The sequence below is a fragment of the Tupaia chinensis genome, unplaced genomic scaffold (assembly GCF_000334495.1).
Source record: "Tupaia chinensis unplaced genomic scaffold, TupChi_1.0 Scaffold000359_1, whole genome shotgun sequence".
NCBI lineage: Eukaryota > Metazoa > Chordata > Mammalia > Scandentia > Tupaiidae > Tupaia > Tupaia belangeri.
This window is the reverse complement of record NW_006159855.1, coordinates 2,794,697-2,813,999: the sequence shown is the minus strand read 5'-3', so window position 1 is coordinate 2,813,999 and position 19,303 is coordinate 2,794,697. Positions and strand designations below refer to the sequence as shown.

General features: G+C 48.9%; 1 protein-coding gene across 1 annotated transcript in view; it reads right to left on the bottom strand.

The window, feature by feature from the left end:
- Nucleotides 1–19,303, bottom strand: part of PDE8A (phosphodiesterase 8A) — a 131,826-nt gene that overhangs the window by 24,015 nt on the left and 88,508 nt on the right. The window contains exons 7-11 of the mRNA XM_014589478.2: nt 15,362–15,440; nt 12,435–12,572; nt 4,010–4,098; nt 2,355–2,403; nt 2,218–2,260 (exon numbers count right to left, since the gene is read on the bottom strand). Of these exons, the coding sequence (XP_014444964.1) occupies nt 2,218–2,260; nt 2,355–2,403; nt 4,010–4,098; nt 12,435–12,572; nt 15,362–15,440 (398 nt within the window). The remainder of the gene's footprint in view (nt 1–2,217; nt 2,261–2,354; nt 2,404–4,009; nt 4,099–12,434; nt 12,573–15,361; nt 15,441–19,303) is intronic.

The window sequence follows — 19,303 nt, the reverse complement described above, 5'->3', positions numbered from 1 at the left end:
CCTGCTTGGCCCTGTCTCAGGGACAGCCTTGACATTGGCTCTTCTGTCTGTGACATGGCGCTGGACCCTCCCCAAATGCTCACCCCTTCAAATGGGACCGCCCTCAGTCACAGGGGTCCAAGTCTCTCCTTTCTCTGAGCACCATGACGACTGACGTGCATGCGGCTGCCTGAGAAGACTGGGCTGGGACAGTCCCACTTGTCCCTTCACTCTTCCCCGTGACCCCCTCAGCGAGCCTTTCCTGGGAACCGACTGGGCATCAGGCCCTGCGCCAGGCACCAGGGACATGAAGATGAACACGAGGTAAGGTCTATGTCCTCCAAACCGGACGACTAGCCAGAAGCAAAGGCAAGTACACATGAAGAGTGATGGGCATGATTCAGAAATGTGGAGGAGCCGGGGCAAGGGGCAGAGGCGCCATGGTCTCCCCACACCCGCCCCCTTCCCAGCCAGCCAGGGTGACGGGAGAGGCCAGCACACACAGACCAACTGCGGAACCAAAAGCACATCTCCCGTATGGACTCTGCACGGCCCGAGCAGCGTGTTATCACCGAGCGGCCTAGCTGGGCCTGTACGTGTAATCTTTTTTGTTTGTTTTTATTTTTAAGAATTACTTTATTTTTTAGTATTATCATTCTCTCAATTTGCTATATGGCACACATGCAAGAAAGAGAGAGAGAGAGAGAGAGAGGGAGGGAGGGAGAGAGGGAGAGAGGAAGCCACCAGGTCTGGGACTTGAACCGCAGTTGGCCATGGGGGAATCCAGTGCCTCAACTATGTGGTGTCTTCAGTGAGACACAGCGTCACATGAGAACCTGAGCCAGGGGAACGGGGCACATGCTTGGACCTCGGCACCTTCCTGGGTGTCCCACAGAAGGGCAGAGGCAGGAGACCCTGCCCCACAGCCAGTCGGCGATGGGGCAGCAGATGACCCAGACCCAGCCAAATGAACGCTTTCTCTGAGTCTGCACCGGCGGGAGTGAGGCGAGGAAGCAGGGGTGCAAAGAAGCCTCCGCCCAGGCTGCTGGCAGCAGCACCTGTATCCGACCTGCAGGGCCAGTGGTGCCCCAAGCCCTGTGATGACAGCAGTGGCTCCTGACCATGCTGCCCTGGCATGCCTAGCGCGTGGGGACACTGCCCAGCTTCCTCCGGCTCCTGTCCCTTTTCCAAAACTGGTTGTGCGCTTTCCTGTCCAGACTGTGTGCTGCCCTATTTCCTTCCCAAAAACTCCCTTCCTGTTTTGAAGAGCTGGTTCCTGTTGTGCATGACAGAAGACCCTGGTGGCCCGTGGCCTCTCACATTCCACCTGCCCTCCCTAGGCAGGATGGCCAGTGGGACCTCCAGACATGACGCTGTTGTGCTGCCGAGGGGGGTGGGGGCGATGGGCCAAGCAGGTGCCACCTGGGAGGTGGCTGAGGCTCCAGCTGAACTGCAGACAGGCGACCCACATCTGACTGAGCGAGCTGTTCTGGACGTGTGAAGGGGAGGAAAACCAGCTCTGCTCGCTGGAGCCCTCTCAGACTGGCTGGACAACTAGGGTGCGGTGCCTGGGCAGGGCAGGCGGCATGAAGTGTCCACACAGGCAATGACGGAGACCCTCTGGTCTTCCATCCCTGCATGTGGACGTGGACGGTGGCCCTCCCTGAGCTCGAGTGGCCCTTCTCCACAGCCCAGCCGTCATCGGGGAGGGCCAGAGCACGGGGTGGCTTACTGAAGCCATGACAGCTGCTCGAAGGAAACGTGATACCAGACCAGAGAGAAAACCACCTGCTTACTCAGACGTGGGGAAGAACAGAAGGCGTCTGAAGCACGGTTGTAAAACTTACAAAGCGAGGCAACCCTGAGGGGCCCAACCACCTCTCTGGAGGCTGCGGTGTTGTCAGGGCAGATGAAGCTGTCTCTGCTAAAGGACTCCCCCTGCCTGCCTCTTAAAACACAGGTCAAGCTGTAAACCCACACAGTCCTCAAGGTGGCGTCACACAAGCTCCCACACGGGAGCCGCCCAGTTCTCTCTCCACAGGCGGAGACCTGCCCCTGCGCACCTGTCAGACTCCCCCAGGTGCTCAGGTCCTTCAGCCTGCACCCCAGGACTTAGCACAGACATGCTGCCACGGTGTGGGGGAAATCCAGTCCCACCAGGCACGCGGGTCAGAGGAAGGTCCTACTTTCTCCCCTACAAGCTCAGCGACCTCCAAGAAGGAACATGAGGCACTGTACCTGTGGAAGTATCCGACGGAACACCTTCGTGTATTTTCTCAGCCTGAAAACGAACGTGAGATGCCATTAGTCCCGACGACCGGGAAACATGCTGGCCATGCTGGCGTGTGCCTGGGGCCCAGGGCTCTCCAACGTACCTTACTGCCATTGCACATTCTGATAATGGACACATAGTGTCTAATTTTTCTGCAAATAGAAAACAGTGCATTACTTCCCTCCTGGCTCTCCACTTGGATGTCCAAGCAGTTCATTTTTCATTCTGAAAAGAGCACCTCCCTTTCACAATACACACAATGCTTTGAGGCCAACGCCACCAATGAACAGACAAGAGTTTACCAATGTCATGTCTTCTGGTGTCTCTATGGAAAGAAGTGATTCAGTAAAAAACAATAAAATCCTCCAACCATCATAACAGACAATAAAAAATATGTATGTAAAAAAAAAAAAAAGACTGCATGTTAACCGACTGAGAGCTTCACTCCTTGTACGTCTCCGATTCTCACAACCCTTTCCACTGGTGCTCGCCCTCAACGATGTGCTCACGGTCACTCACGGGAACAGACAAGGCCACCCTGGGAGAGGCGCTCGCTGCGTGCCGAGAACACAGCAGCGAGGGCTCGGCTCAGAGGCTACTGGCTCTTCTCACGTATTTGTTGCTCCTCCCGTTCTTTTCCCGTTCCCTCGATAATCAAACCCCTATGTACTGTCACAGAACAATTGGGAAAGGACATAAGAGGGCAAAGAATGAGAACAGAGAGCCCACACAGATCTGTCTCCCTGGGGCGACTGACAACTGGCGGCCCGGGCTGGTGACAGAGCACGTGAGCCGTGCAGTCAGTGCCGAGGTCTGCGGCCTGGCTCCGCGTGCGCTGGCAGCCAGACTCCGAGCCAGGAGCTTATACTCTCTAAGCCTCAGTTTCCTCATCTGTGAGGTGGAGACGGTCATGGGGCCCACCTCACGGGGCTGCGGTGGGGATGAAATGAAGTGGTGTCTCCCAGGCACTGTGAGCCTGGCTGGGAGGAGGCCTGGACAGACATGAGCAGGCACTGCCCTCGCCAGAGCTCCTCCTGTCCCGTCTTTCCTTTTTGCCTTTTCATGATTGAGTTCACTAGGTAAGCTTTTACAGCTTCCTTTTCGCATTTAACATTTCAAAAGCTTTCTCCTTGTAATTTAAGGTTCTGTGATTGGTATTTCTGATGGCTGTATGTTTTATTGTGTGGTATTCTAATATTCATAATTTTCTACTTTCCATGTTATTTTTAAAATAATAGCTTCTGCATCAAACTGTCTGAAAATTTTAGGCTCCTTAGGTACTAATTTATTAATACTAAATTAATACTAATTTCCAACCTACAGTCACATCTGTTTTATACAAGAATTCCCATAATGTCGTATTTAAGAAATCTGTATCTGATTTGTCAGGCTTTTGCAGAAATACTGCATAGGACATCAAATTGGATTCAAATGGTAAGGGGCCTAGCAGTCATCATTCTTATCACACGGCTGAGCAGACTGAGGCGCTGTGCACTCGGCAGCTTTAACAAGACGGTCCCAAGTGTGGGGGCTCTGGGCTGCAGGTAGAGGGCCAGCTGGTGGCCACAGGCAGCCACGAGGATGTCACCGCGACCCCACCCTGGAAGGCCATTCTGTGCTAACACCAGACCTTCCTATGAGCCTCACTTATAACCCCTGGCAGGCAGTTCTTACATAACTCAAATATTCAAAGTGCATTTGGCAATAACCTAAAACGTGGCTTGCTAGCTAGCTGAACTGCTCGTTTTTTCTACTTACCCTCCCTGTCCAACGACAGGTATTATCTTCACATTTTGTTGTATATTATCTCCATTTTTCTTTTTGGCAGAGTAAATTCCTTGCCACTCCTAGAAATGGAATGTAAGCATCATTATATTTGTATTCAAAACAGAAACCCAAGAACATTTTCTACCTTGGTTCCGATTCATTTCCATTCCTACAAAGCAATTAGGATAAAAGTGATCCTCAGTCCCATTTCAGGTCATCTAACAGTTCTTTCTCAGCCTTTAATGCCCACCGTGGATCCTCCTGGGTTGCCGACAAAGTCAAGTGACCACAATGTAAGCAGCTACCTGCTTCGTGCTATCTGCTGGCGAATGGGGCCTCAGCCCATGGATGAAGAGCACACCTTGCGTCAAGTGGGGGTCTCCCCTCACAACTGCCCCCGCACAGTGGGAGAGAGGCCCGGTCTCTGTGCCGGTGTTTGGGAGTGGGAGGTTGTTCTGTGGCCACTGCTGTCAGCTTCTCAGTCTAATGGCGCGAAGGCCCTCTGGGACGTGTGAGAGTTTCAGTCCCTCTGCAAGCAGGGTGGGGACAATGAGGTAACAGCCAGGATGGAGCTCAGGTAGAACGAACAGGTGAGACCCTTAGGCCCAGGATCCAATGACATTGGTCATGATTTCAGGATCAGACAGACTTGAGGATTCATGTGGACAGGAAGTGCGGTCTGAGTGAGCAGGGCAGGCCTGTGGGCAAGAATGTGGTGAGGACACAGGCCTGTGGTTCCCCTACTCCTGGTTCAGAAGGGAGGGTCAGGGAGAGAACTGGGTTTTGTCACCATCTTCAAAGGTTCTAAAGTCATTAAGAAGTCACCAAGGTCCCCGGCTATGGAAATCCCTAAAACCACTATACCACACTGGATTCCTGGGGTGTTCTGTAACCTTCTGAACCTTCCACAGTCCTTCAAGACCTGGAATGGACCCAAGCGGGACGTGGCCACCACGGCAGCTGTGGTGGCCTCGTTGAAGGCTCCTGTCCACACCCTCTCATGATCTGGAATCTGTGCTTCGGGTGTGGCCACCTGCATGCAAATGCCAATGGTGAGATCTCCTCTTCAGACTCCTCTGGGAAAGTGGATCAAAAAGAAGCTAAGACACTGATTGAGGCAAAGGATGATTACTGATGCTTCCTGATAAAATTCTGAAAAGGATGGGCACCAAAAAAGGACAGCATCAAAAATCAGCCAGAGATCCCAGCTTGTACGGGCCTTATGCATACAGAGTGAGGCCTGATCCCCAAACCAGCAAGAACCAAACAGGGCTCCCTGGTCAGGAATGAGCAGGCCTCCGTGTCCACAGCCCATCTGTCCAACCTGGAAGGTCAGCAATCGGGTCAAGATAAGTAACAGAAACCCACTGCGGTTTTGTTGTTGTTGTTGCTTTTTAATTTGCTAAAGGGTGTGTGGGCTCTCTGGGGAAAGAGAAAGGGAGAGAAGGAAAGTAAGAAGGCACTGTCCATGGGGGATGGTCACACTAAGAACCCTTTATCTCTTCTCCACTTCTCCTTCCAGGATTCTGGGCACAAACTGACACAGGCCTAGCAGGTTTCTCAAGTCACTGGGTCAGGTCCTCAAACCATGCAGTCAGCAGTGCGGGATCCAGTTGCCTTAACCACCACGACACTGGCTAGCTCAACTATGATGTTTGCAAAACTCTGAATATACCAAAAACCATGAGCAGGGTCAGTGTGTGTGTGTGTGTGTGTGTGTGTGTGTGTAGAGATATATACATTTTTTAGAGAGATTTTTGCTATAGGGCACATACGTCCACCAGAGACTCAGAGAGAGACAGAGGGACCATGAGAAGTTACTCCACGGGGGAATGGGCACACCACAATCCCTTGTCCTCCATTATTCTCTCAGGATTTTGGGCATAAATGCACAGGCACCTGGTGTGAGTTTCAAGCCGCTGGATCTGGGACTCGAACCACAATCAGTAATGTGGGAGTTCAGTGCCACAACCACTACGCCATCTGCTGGCCCCAGAGTGTATTTTCTTCTTTTCTTTAACTTTTTTCATTTAATTTTATTAATTATTTTAATTTGACCAGAGAGAGAGAGAGAGGGAGAGAAAGAGAGGGAAAGTAAGAAAGCAAGCTGCTGGGTCTGGGACGTGAACCTCAGTTGGCCATGTGGGAATCTAGTGCCCTTAACCACCATGCTAACTGCTGGCCTCCACCCCAGACTGCATATTCTAAACAAATAATATTGTATGGAATTATATCTTAACAGAAATTATCCTATTAAAAGAGACAGACATATAGGAGACCAATCCAGTTGGTCAGCACTTTAAAATATCTATTTAGGGACCAGCAGTTGCCGTAATGGCTGTGTTGCTGGACTCGTAGTCGACCACGGTTTGAGTCCTGGACCCGGTGGCTTAAACTCACGCCAAGCGCGTGTGCTTGCGTGCCCAAGATCCCAAGATGAAGGAACCAGCAGTTAGCGTAATGGCTATGTCGCTGGACTCTCATGTAGTTGACTGCGGTTCGCGTCCTGGACACGGTGGCTTAAAACTCACGCCGGGCGCGTGTGCGTGTGTGCCCAAGATCCCAAGAGGAGAATGGAGGAGAAGGGACTGCAGCGTGACCATCCCCCCTGGGGGGTGATTTCTCACTTTCTGTCTCTATGTCTGTCTCTGTCTGTCTGGCGAGCGCATGTGCCCTATAGCGAAAACCTCTCCAAAAAAAGATCCCAAGAGGAGAATGGAGGAGGGTTTGTGGCGGGGCCATATCCCCTAGGGGGTGATTGCTCGCTCGCTTTCTGTCTCTCCGTCTCTGTCTTTCTGGTGAGCGCACACACCCTATAGCAAAAACCTCTCTAAAAAAATAGTAATAAATAAAATATATATTTAAGATTTTCTTCTCTAGGTCTTTCCAAATAGACTCTGATAGGTGACAGTTCCAAGCCAAGGAATGAGGGGCCATTCCAGCCAAGGCCAAGGCACCATGGTCCATCTGAAAGAGAAGGTTTAGCCAACAACGTGGCTCAGGTAGCAGAGCTGCCTCTAAGTCCCCCAATTGCCAGAGGTAACAAAAACATTCACTTATAAAAAGCCTGTAAGTTGTGGTTCCCAAGAACACCAACAGCTCAACCTTGCAGTGTCAGGTAATGTGCGCGGACTTCCAGCACTCCTCACACCTGGCAACCCTGCAGGTCTGGGTACAGGTAGTGTGCACAAGCCTTGGTCCCCAGGCGGAGCTCCCCCCAGAACAGCCGGAAGGCCTGCATTTCGCTTTCGCTTCTGTCCAGAACAAGCTACACAGCCAGCTGGGCTTCTCTGGCTATTGATGCAATCCCTCTCGGCACCCACTGTCCTAAGAATGAAATCATCGCCATGCCCAGGGCTAACACAGAGCACTAACATGGTAAACCATCAAGAACACTACCAGCTTTTGTTTACTGAATGGAAAAGGCAAGCCAAAATCAACTACAGAATCCTCCGGCCAGGCTAAGGAATTTGCACTCTGTGCCTAAAGGAGTGATGTGACAAAAGGACGAGTTAGTACGAGTAGCCACGCAATGGGCACAGTGCACTGACAGGAGGCAGCGAGCCAGACAAGGAGACCTGACTGGATTCAGCCACCGTAGGTCCAGGGTGTAGGAAGAAGCCCCTGAGCAAGTCAGGCCCAGCTAGTAGACACTCAGAGGCAGCCATTTAACGGCCACCAGGGTTTGGGGGGTCAGAGGGGATACAAGAGAGCAGGGAGTCCCAGCAAAACGTTTCCAGGAATCTAAGTCACGGTAACCATCCAGTGGCCTGGGCGCACAGAGGCAGGGGCTCTGGGGGGGGGGGGGGGGGGGGAAGTGTACGCAGGGTACAGAGGAAACCACTGCTGGACAATTTAATTCCAGATGACGACAGGATGTTGAACCAGACCTGGGAAGAGAGGCTGTGGCTAAATCCAGGGAGGTGTGAAACATGCATGCAGAGCAGGAAAGAGCCTCCACACTGAGGGAGCAGAGCAGCGAGCGTCCTCGGGTGCAGAGGGCAGGAAGTGGACAGAGCAGGAAAACGGGCAGCTGTGAGGGAGGAAGGAGGGATCTCAGAAGCAGAGGAAGGTAAACGTTTTGAGGAACTAACTGCCTCTGCAGGTGCACATCAGTCCTGCAGGCAGGCAGAGCACGTGGGGAAGAACACACAGAATTATTTTTTCTCTTTTTAGGTTTTGCCATAGGGCATGTGTGATCACTGGAGAGAGACGAGAGAGAGTGGGGGAAAGTGAGAAATCACTCCCAGGGCTTGGCCAAGCTGCAATCCCTTCTCCTCCGTTCGCCTCGTGGCACATGTGCCTGGCGTGCTTTTCAGGGCCTGAGATTTGAACTGTGTTGGCCACGTGGGAGTCCAGGGCTTTAACCACCACGCCACTTGCTGGTCCCCAGGAAAAGATTCAAGATCTCCAAAGGAGAAGAGACAATGTAAGTGTCATGTATTTGAGAAGACGGGAGATTGGTTCTAGAGCCCTAATGAAGAATGCTTGGGAAAGAAGAAAAGAAGAGGGAAACCAAGAAGGATGTGGAGGCTCCTTGTCTTATTATGGGGTTACTGTTAACTGAAAACACATTTTAAGAAAGAAATTATTTATTTAATTCCACTTGTTATTATTATTTCTTTAATTTGCCCAGAGGGAGACAGAAGAGAGAGAAAAGGAAAGCAAGACAGCAAGCTCCAGGTCTGGGACTTGAACCACAGTCAGTCATGTGGGAATCCAGTGCCTTTACCACCACACCACCTGCTGGCCCCCAAAACAAAGATTTTTGCTATATGACGTGTACGCTCGCTGGAGAGACAGAGAGAGATACACATACAGAAAGCAAGAAATTACTCCCTGGGGAGTGGCCACGCTATCCCTTCTGCGCTATCCCACAGTCCCTTTTCCTCCATTCTCCTCTTGAGGTTTTAGGCACGCATGCATACACGCCCCGTGAGTTTCAAGCTTCCAGGTCCAGGACTCGAATCGTAGTTGGCCACGTGGGAGTCCAGCAACATAATCATTATGTCATCTGCTAGTCCCCAGAAAACACGTTTAATATACCACACTGCCCCTCCCACACGTTTTAAATACACCACAGCCCAGCCTGGCCTACCTCACACGTGCTCAGAAGACTGGCATTACCCTGCAGCTGCAGAGTCACCTAAAGAGACGAGAGAGAGTGGGGGAAAGTGAGAAATCACTCCCAGGGCTTGGCCAAGCTGCAATCCCTTCTCCTCCGTTCGCCTCGTGGCACATGTGCCTGGCGTGCTTTTCAGGGCCTGAGATTTGAACTGTGTTGGCCACGTGGGAGTCCAGGGCTTTAACCACCACGCCACTTGCTGGTCCCCAGGAAAAGATTCAAGATCTCCAAAGGAGAAGAGACAATGTAAGTGTCATGTATTTGAGAAGACGGGAGATTGGTTCTAGAGCCCTAATGAAGAATGCTTGGGAAAGAAGAAAAGAAGAGGGAAACCAAGAAGGATGTGGAGGCTCCTTGTCTTATTATGGGGTTACTGTTAACTGAAAACACATTTTAAGAAAGAAATTATTTATTTAATTCCACTTGTTATTATTATTTCTTTAATTTGCCCAGAGGGAGACAGAAGAGAGAGAAAAGGAAAGCAAGACAGCAAGCTCCAGGTCTGGGACTTGAACCACAGTCAGTCATGTGGGAATCCAGTGCCTTTACCACCACACCACCTGCTGGCCCCCAAAACAAAGATTTTTGCTATATGACGTGTACGCTCGCTGGAGAGACAGAGAGAGATACACATACAGAAAGCAAGAAATTACTCCCTGGGGAGTGGCCACGCTATCCCTTCTGCGCTATCCCACAGTCCCTTTTCCTCCATTCTCCTCTTGAGGTTTTAGGCACGCATGCATACACGCCCCGTGAGTTTCAAGCTTCCAGGTCCAGGACTCGAATCGTAGTTGGCCACGTGGGAGTCCAGCAACATAATCATTATGTCATCTGCTAGTCCCCAGAAAACACGTTTAATATACCACACTGCCCCTCCCACACGTTTTAAATACACCACAGCCCAGCCTGGCCTACCTCACACGTGCTCAGAAGACTGGCATTACCCTGCAGCTGCAGAGTCACCTAACACGGAAGCCCATTTTACAAGAAAGTGTTGAAAAATCTGACATGGTTAACTGAACCCTGGACTGAAAGTACAGAAGAGAATGGCTGCGTGGGTGCTGCAATCACAATTTCTCCGGAGTGCACACCGCTTTCACAGTATTCAGATTCTACATCGAACCACCGTAAGCTGGGACCGTGTGTTTAAAGGACAAATCAGCGCAGAAGCTGGAGACCAGCGTGCCCTTTACTTTTACCCAGAGGAACCAGAACTACAGAGCACAGGCAGCGAGGTCTGCAGAGCGGCACCACAACATTCTGTCTGAACATCATGACTTCTCTGCCCCGGGGAGTATCCCAGTCAGACCAGACTGTCTGGTGCCCCCGCCCTGGGCCGTGGGACCCCTTCCCGGGTCTCCAGCTGCCATTCTAGTCCCCAGCAGATGGCTGAACTCCCCTCCCTGATCACCAGAAGCTGGGGACTCCTCCACAATGCCTCCTCCCCCGAGAGCCTGCACTCACAGGCTGCGTATGCTCCCACCTCCAAACCTCAGCGGCCGGCCGTCCTCCGCAGCTGTGCCAGCAAAGCAGCAGGTTACAAAAAGGGGGCCCTCTCAGGAGCTCTGAAATATGCCAAGCTAGTAGCCAGGCTCCATTAGAGATGGAAGTGCAGGGGTCGGGAACACAGTAGCCTTTCCTGTTGTTGGCTCACGGTAAACACAGAGAAGAGGTCTCTCTATTCAAGCGTGAGGCCCTCTGTCCTGGTGCCCAACGGCATGACCCCGGCACCGATGAGACATGCCACACAGACCGGCAGGACCGGGACTTGACGGCGACTCGCTGAGCACCCCCTCTCTAGCTTACCTGCCCCCTAAGTGAGAGGGACAAGGGATGCCTCCATTAAGTGTTGCCAGATCAGGGGCCACAAGGACCACCCTTGCCCCACCCCACCCCCCGGCTGAACCTCACAGCAAAACCACTGGCTGATGCAGCGGCAGTGAGGACCCTCAGGCATGGGAGAGCGACGCCCTTGGCCGTGGTGTGGGTGACTGTGTTTCCGGCCCCCTGCAGACGATGCCCTCAGCCACAGAAGGGAGCACGTGCTCCAAACCCACACAGTGCACCTGAGGGGCTCCTCATTTCGGCCTTCGCACTCTCCAGAGGGCCTCCCACTTTCTCTAAGTAAGAAAACACCAAGACTGGAGCAGAGCCTTCTGTCACCCTGACAGCATGTTACTGGTGCCCTGCCGGTAGGCTGCTCCTTCCCTCTTCCCATCTCATGGCAACTTCAAGTGCTCAGAGCAAACGGAATGGGCCCATCTGCTGTGTCTTGAGGGGGCTGAGCCGAAGGGCATAGACGCCGATTTTTTAAATGGTCCAAAGAATCCAATTAGTGGGGCCAGCAGATAGCATAATGTTTACATTACTGAACTCCCACGTAGTTGACTGTGGTTCGAGTCCTGGACCCAGTGGCTCAAACTCAGGCCAGGCGCATGTGCGTGCTGGCCCAAGATCCTGGGAAGAGAATGGAGGAGAAGGGATGGTGGCGTGGGGAAATCAGCTGGCGGGTGATTTCTCACTTTCAGTCTCTCTGTCTCTGGTGAGCACATACGCCCTATAGCAAAAACCTCTCCAAAAAAATTAAAAATCCGATTAATAGCCCCTTCCCAGCTTCTAAAAGTGAGAAAGTCCAGCATCAGGGACCAGGAAGGACTGAAAAGCAGAACACACTTCCTTCTCATCATATCTGAAACCTGGGCCACGGTCCAGAGAGGGAAACAGCCTCCCCTACAGGCTGCTCTTGTTCCACCAGCCCTCTTAGCACCATGACTGCCTGACTTCTCTTATCACTGCAAGAAGATCCCGGTTACTTGTTTGTTTCCAACCCTAGAGCTCTTGAACCTGAGATGTTTCATTTTTTCTCTCTTCCTACACCAGAATCTAGCACAGTGTCCACACAGCAGGCATCAGAAAAAGCTCAATGAACGAACAAGGCTCAGAGAACTGGTGGGCTCAGATGCGTTCTAAGACTGTGCTGTGTGGTCTCGCTGCCTCTCACCCAGAGACACCTGCTAGTCTGTCTCCTAGATCAAGTATTACAAGGTCAACACATCTACTTATCACAGAGTCAAGATTAAGTTACTCTCACGGGCTCACCCTATTATGTCTTCCTTGGTCTTGGTTTCCTCATCTGCAAAATGGGGACACGCAGGACGACACTGCCGACACATCCCCGTGCCGCTGGGATGAGTGAGACTGTGCCTACCCGGCACGCGCAGCACTCGGCGGACACCAGGTCTTCCTCCCGCTCAGCTAAGCAAAAGTGAAAAGGTGCTGACGCTCACTTACCTTGCCGATCCTGATGTACGAGTTTATGGTGTCAAGCAAGTCAGCCTTCTTCTCATTTATGGGCACTTCGGCTAACTCCTTCCCTATCAACTCCCCCGTCTGATAGCCCATTGTTGTTTCGAAGGCAGGATTTGCATACTGGGGGGAGACGAAAGGAAAAACATAAAGTGAATTAAAAGACATCTGAAAAGAGGTCAATCAGAGGCCTTCACCCAAAAAATCTCTTCTCTCCCCCAAAAGCTCAGGAGGCTGGACCTCACCGAGGACTGAAACTGACCACTTTCCTCTGGTTTCCACTTTTCCCAGAGGCCTGGGAAGAGTCAGGCCAGGCAGTGAGCAGTTGGCCTTGCTAAAGCAGACCTCGGCTTTGTCCAGTGACTGGGGACACTCCTACCTCCTGACGCTGGCACAGCCTCCTGGACGTACAGAGAAGCCTTCTTGTCTCTGTTAAGTTAAACTCAGAGATTTTTTTTTTCAATCTTTTTCAAAGACTTGTGCTTTTAACCAGTTAATAACCTATCTAAACTCACCAATAACTTGTAAGCAGCTCATTTCTAGATATTCCGCATACTGGGGCCAGCAGATAGCATAATATTTACATTACTGAACTCCCACGTAGTTGACTGTGGTTCGAGTCCTGGACCCAGTGGCTCAAACTCAGGCCAGGCGCATGTGCGTGCTGGCCCAAGATCCTAGGAGGAGAATGGAGGAGAAGGGATGGTGGCATGGGGAAATCAGCTGGCGGGTGATTTCTCACTTTCAGTCTCTGTCTCTGTCTCTGGTGAGCACATACGCCCTATAGCAAAAACCTCTCCAAAAAAATTAAAAATCCGATTAATAGCCCCTTCCCAGCTTCTAAAAGTGAGAAAGTCCAGCATCAGGGACCAGGAAGGACTGAAAAGCAGGACACACTTCCTTCTCATCATATCTGAAACCTGGGCCACGGTCCAGAGAGGGAAACAGCCTCCCCTACAGGCTGCCCTTGTTCCACCAGCCCTCTTAGCACCATGACTGCCTGACTTCTCTTATCACTGCAAGACGATAAGAGGTGCTGATGTAGGACGATCTGAGGTGCTGATGAACAGGATGGGAGCTCAAAGCAGCCAGGCTCGACCTGTCTCCACCCACCGTCTGATCTTTGGGAGCCACTTAGTGCCCTGGTGTCTCGGACTGCTCATCTTGAGGGTCTGACATGGGGATGAAACATGTCTTGCCTTTCTTCTCTGAGTCATATGAGAACTCATCATGTGTAAGTGGGCCATGCATTAGAAAATGTTTACAAATAAAAGGCCTTAAGGTGAGGATTCAAGTAGGACCGTGAGACGAGAAAACGTATGGAAAAGCTGTGTATGCCAATGACGACGATGCAGAAAAGGACTGGTGTTTGTCAAGGTCTGCCTTCCCTGCGAGGCTCCACAGTAAGCACTTCAAACGCATGAACTCCTTTGGCCCTCAGGACACAAGGATCAAGTATTACAAGGTCAACACATCTACTTATCACAGAGACAAGTTCAAGTTACTCTCACGGACTCACCCTATTATGTCTTCCTTGGTCTTGGTTTCCTCATCTGCAAAATGGGGACACGCAGGATATGCAGGATCTCACAAAGGCAGGCTGTTCTCATTAACGTGATTCCCATTTGCACAGATGAGAAAAACAATTCGGATGGATTAAGTAACTTATCCAAAGTTGCTCGACCAAGGCAGGCTGGAACCGAGGCCAGCTGGGACGAATACTGGCCCAGGGCGCCTTTCGGGACACCCATCCCTGAACCTGGATACCATCTTCTGTTTACCAAGGAAGTCACAGTTGGATTAAGGAAGTACTGGAGTAAACCAGAAGTCAAATGAAAGTGGAGCCGCTTCTCAGACAAAAATAAAGTTCTGTAACACGACTCCCTCTTCTGATGTTATTTAAAAGTACACGCCACTACGGAATACTATTCAGCTGTTAAAAAAAAAAAAAAAAAAAAAAAACAACAATTCTGGCATTTGATAGAAAGGGGTCGAACATGGAAGACTTATGGCTGAGTGAAGCCAGCCAGGCTAAGAAACAAAGATATTGTACGTATCCACGTAACATACACTGGCTACCTGCACTCTATGGTAAGGATTGAAATAGCAGAGGGCATAAAACAGTGAAAATAGTTTCGGATGCTGAAGGCAGAGTGGAGGGGGCAGGGAAGGGAAGAGTATAGAACAGGAAAGCAGGAGGAAAAATAGAGAGGCATGACATTTGTGAGACACAGAAATGGCATGCCACCCGTTGATAACATGAATAGTACTCTCAACTGGGCTGGTCTGAGAAGTATTTCATGTTAGGTAAATTCTCTTTACAAGTCAGATGATGTACAGTGATCGAATGTTTAAAAAATAATGAGAATTAAAAGTACAAGCCACATTATCGTAAGTCACTTTCAGAAACCCACTTTACCACTAAAATGGGTAATGTATTCAGCAATTACTAGGCCTTTTATTTTTGAAATTTTAGTTGTTTCTAATAAATTTCTCTAAGTGTAAACTACATTTCAAAACACTGAGAAAGGCTTGTGAACCTTATGATCAGACCGTTTCCCCCCCTGCTGTACCCCCCCTGCCTCCAATCAGGCAATAATTCTCTGGAATAAGTCTCTCTTTACTTAAAACACACACACACACACACAAACAAAAAACCCCACACACACTAATAAGAAATAAGAAATGCAAATGTGGTATTTCTACACATGCTTTTCTATTCCTTAAGTAATTATAATTACTATTTTTTTCATCTATGAATTTTAAATTATACATTTTAATTATTTTGTTTTTTCTCTAAGGAAAACTGGTTTCTTGACCTTCAACAAAACAACCATATTGGAGGGGTTCAATCCTAACAATGAGAACAAACAAGAGAAGAAATCCAGACAGACAAATTCCCAATAACAAACCTGAATAATGTGGTCTTCACTTGTGATTTCTATTGCTTCTTGGCTTTTCTCTAATGCAGTGAATATTGAGTTACAAGCCCTTTATGGGTAAGGGAAAGAAGAAATGATTAATGTAAATTCTGCAAAATCTAATACAATCTTGGTATACTGCATTACTTTACTGAGCTGTTTCTTGTCTGATTTAGAAAGGTAATATATTCTTTTTTTTTTTTTTTTAAAGAGAGATTTTTGCTATAGGGTGCATGTTCTCACCAGAGAGACAGAAAGTGAGAAATCACCCTCCCCACCGGGGGATGGCCATAGCGCAATCCGTTCTCCTCCATCCTCCTCTTGGGATTTTGGGCACGCACGCATACAGGCATGGCATGAGGGTATTTTTTTTTTTAAAGAATTATTTTATTTAACCTTATTTATTTATTTATTTTAATTTAACCAGAGGGGGCGGGGGAGAGAGAGAGGGAAAGTGAGAAAGCAAGCTGCCAGACCTGGGACTTGAACTGTGGTTGACCATGTGGGAGGCCAGCACCCTTAACTATCATGCCACCTGCTGCCTCCCACCCCACCACCTCAGATGATTAGACAGAGTTAGTGTAGGAGCCAGCCATTCTACTCCTAGATATAGACCCAACAGGAAGGAAAATATACATCCACACAAGTATTTGTACACAGATGTTCATAGCAGCATTGTTCATAATTGCCAAACAGTGGAAACACCCAAATGTCCACCAAATGATGGATGGATAAATAAAATGTGGTGTATCTATACAGTGGAATATTTTACAAACATGAAGAGAAACGAGGTCTTCATACATGCCAAAAGACAGATAAACCCTGAAAACACTACGCTGAAGTCAAAGAAGCCTGTCGCAAAGGACCACGTACTGCATGATTCCATTGAAATGAACGGGCTGGCAGAGGCAAGCCCACAGAGGTAGGAAGGGGACGCCCGGCTGGCTGGGTGAGGGTAATACAAATGTTCTGCAGCTGTGGTGATGGATCTCAACTCTGGAAACATAATGAAAGTCACTGAATTATGTACCAAATAGGGGGAGTCACATGGTATGTAAACTATATCTCAACCAAATAAATGAGCTCTGGGGCCAGTCAGTGGTGCAGCAGGAGTACACTGGATCCACGTGGGCAAGGTATTCGGGTTGTGTCCTGGGAGCTCTCTGAGCACGCTGGGTGCATGCTCAAGTCTGTGCCAGTGATCGGGGGTGGCCCATGGTGTTTAGACCCTGCTGGAGTGTCTGACTCTCCTCCCAAGGAACAAACAAATAAACTTAAAAATCAACCCATCCAACAATGAGGGCAAATCACTCACCTGAAATGACAGTATCTATCAACCTGTGTTATGGGCACTGTCTGCATATATGTAATTTGTAAAAACAAGATCATATTCTATAGTTTTTTTGGAGAGGTATTTTTTTGCTATAGGGCACATGCACTCGCTAGACAGACAGACAGAAAGTGAGAAATCACCCCCCAGGGGGGATGGCCACACCACAATCCCTTCTCCTTTCTCCTCTTGGGATCTTGGGCACGTGCGCACATGCACCTGGTGTGAATTTTAAGCCACCGGGTCTGGGATGCGAACTGCAGTCGACTACATGGGAGTCCAGCAACATACACTAACTGCTGGTCCCATATTCTATAGTTTTATAATCTGCTCTTCTCACCAACAATAGATATCAATCTCTTCATATCAGTAATTACAGTTACCATTTTTTTCCCCTCTAATTTTTGTCATAGGGCACATGCACTCACCAGAGAGAGACAGACAGTGAGAGGGAAAGTGAGAAATCTACTCCCCCGAGGGAGGAGGGCCACACTACAACCCCTTCTCCATTCTCCTCTTGGGATTTTGGGCATACACGCACACACACGTGCCCGGCATGATTTTGAAGCCACTAGGTCCAGGGTGTGGACCACGGTCAGCCATCTGGGAGTCTAGTGTCTTAAGCACCATGCCACCTGCTGGCCCCTCTTTACCATTTTTAATAACAATATTCTGTACCAGCAGATGCTGTAGCAGTTACGTTGCTGAACTCCCACATGGCTGATCATGGTTGGAGTCCTGTATCCAGTGGCTTGAAACATACATACATATGTTTGTTTGTGTTTATATATGTGTGTGTATACATATAAATATATATGCACACACTCTCTCTCTCTCTATATATATATATATACACACACACACACATATATATATATAGAGAGAGAGAGTGTGTGTGTGTATGTGTGTGTGTGTGAGTGAGTGAAAAGCTATAATATACTATGACATTTAGGTTGCTTCTGTTTTTTTTCTTGTATGAGGAATCTGCCAAAGAATGATTAGGTGATTCTCTTGCCTCTGAAGACGGGAAAGAAAAAAAAGGTACTACCTCTTATTCATAAAGAACAGAGATAGGGGCCAGCAGGCGGTGTGGTGGATAAGGGTGCTGGATTCCCACACGGCCGACCATGGTTCAAGTCCCGGACCTGGTGGCTTGCTTTCGTCCCTTTCTCTCCCTCTGGGGTTAAAAAAAAAAAAAAAAAAAAAACCTAACAATAACAAATGGAATTAAATAAATAATTTTTAAAAAATAAATAATTCTTAAAAAAACCCAGATAATCATATGTAAATTATAACCACAACAATGCTTTGTATTATTCCTACTATTACTAGATTGCTTGGCTAAACAAGAAAAACAACTTAACTAGTAAGAATTAGCTCCTCCATGTAAAAATCAAGAGATGGAATATGCATTATACTATATTAATTAAAAAAAGATCACAAGTAAGGTTCTAGTTCTGATACAGTAAGTTGAGAGAATCTGAGGAACCCTACTGGGTTTTACCATTTTTTAAAAAAGAATGACTTAATTTTATTATTATTTTAATTTGACCAGAGAGAAAAAGAGAGGAAAAGTGAGAAAGAAAGCCACCAGGTCCAGGGCTTGAACCATGATCGGCCATGTAAAAGTCTAGCACTGTAACCATCATGCCACCTCCCAGCCCTTTACCATTCTTTTTTTAACTTTTGTAGACCTGGCAAATAAAAAATATCATTTACTTTCATTTCTTGGGTGAAGAAATTACTAGTGAAGTCAAACATCTTTTCATGATTATTGGCCATTAATAACTCTTATGGGGGGCCCCAGAGATGGGGTGGTGGTTAAGGCACTGAACTCCCACATAGACAACCATGGTTCAGGTCCAGGACCAGGCAGCTTGAAAATCACGCTGGGCAGGTGTGCATACGTGTCCAAAATTCTGAGAGGAGAATGGAGAAGGGATTGTAGCATGGCCACCTCCCTGCAGGGTGACTTCTTATTTTCCACTCTCTCCCTCTCTCCTCTCTGTCTCTGACGAACACAAGTTTGCCAGAGTTTCTGTAGCAAAAACTTTTTAAAAATGTCTTGTGAGTTGCTTGAGCTTATCTTTCTTTTTTTAGAGAGAGAGAGACATTTGCTACAGGGTACGTGTGCTTTCCAGGAGAGAGAGAGAGAGAGTGAAAAATCACCTCACTAGTGAGCATGGCCAGGCCATAATCCCTTGTTCTCCATGCTCCTCTCGGGATACTGGGTATGCATTTACACACACCTGGTGTGGGTTCTGAGTCGCCAGGTTTGGGACTTGAACCGCAGTCGACCACATCGGAGTCCAGTACCCTAACCACTATGCTACCTGCTGGCCCTTGAGCATGTCTTTTAGAAGTGCAGTGGTTAAGTGCTGTGCCTTGGGAGCTGGATCCCACATGGCCTACGAGCCAACCACAGTTGGAATCTCAGCCCTGGCTTCTTGAAAAAACAAACACATTAAGCACGGGTACATGTGTGCCCAAGATGACAGGAAGAAGAAATGGAGAGAAGACCATCTGAAGTTACAGTTAGACTTCGGGATGGGGAATAATCAGAAGGGGAACCTTTTGCAAATCTTTTGCTGCCATTTGCAGCT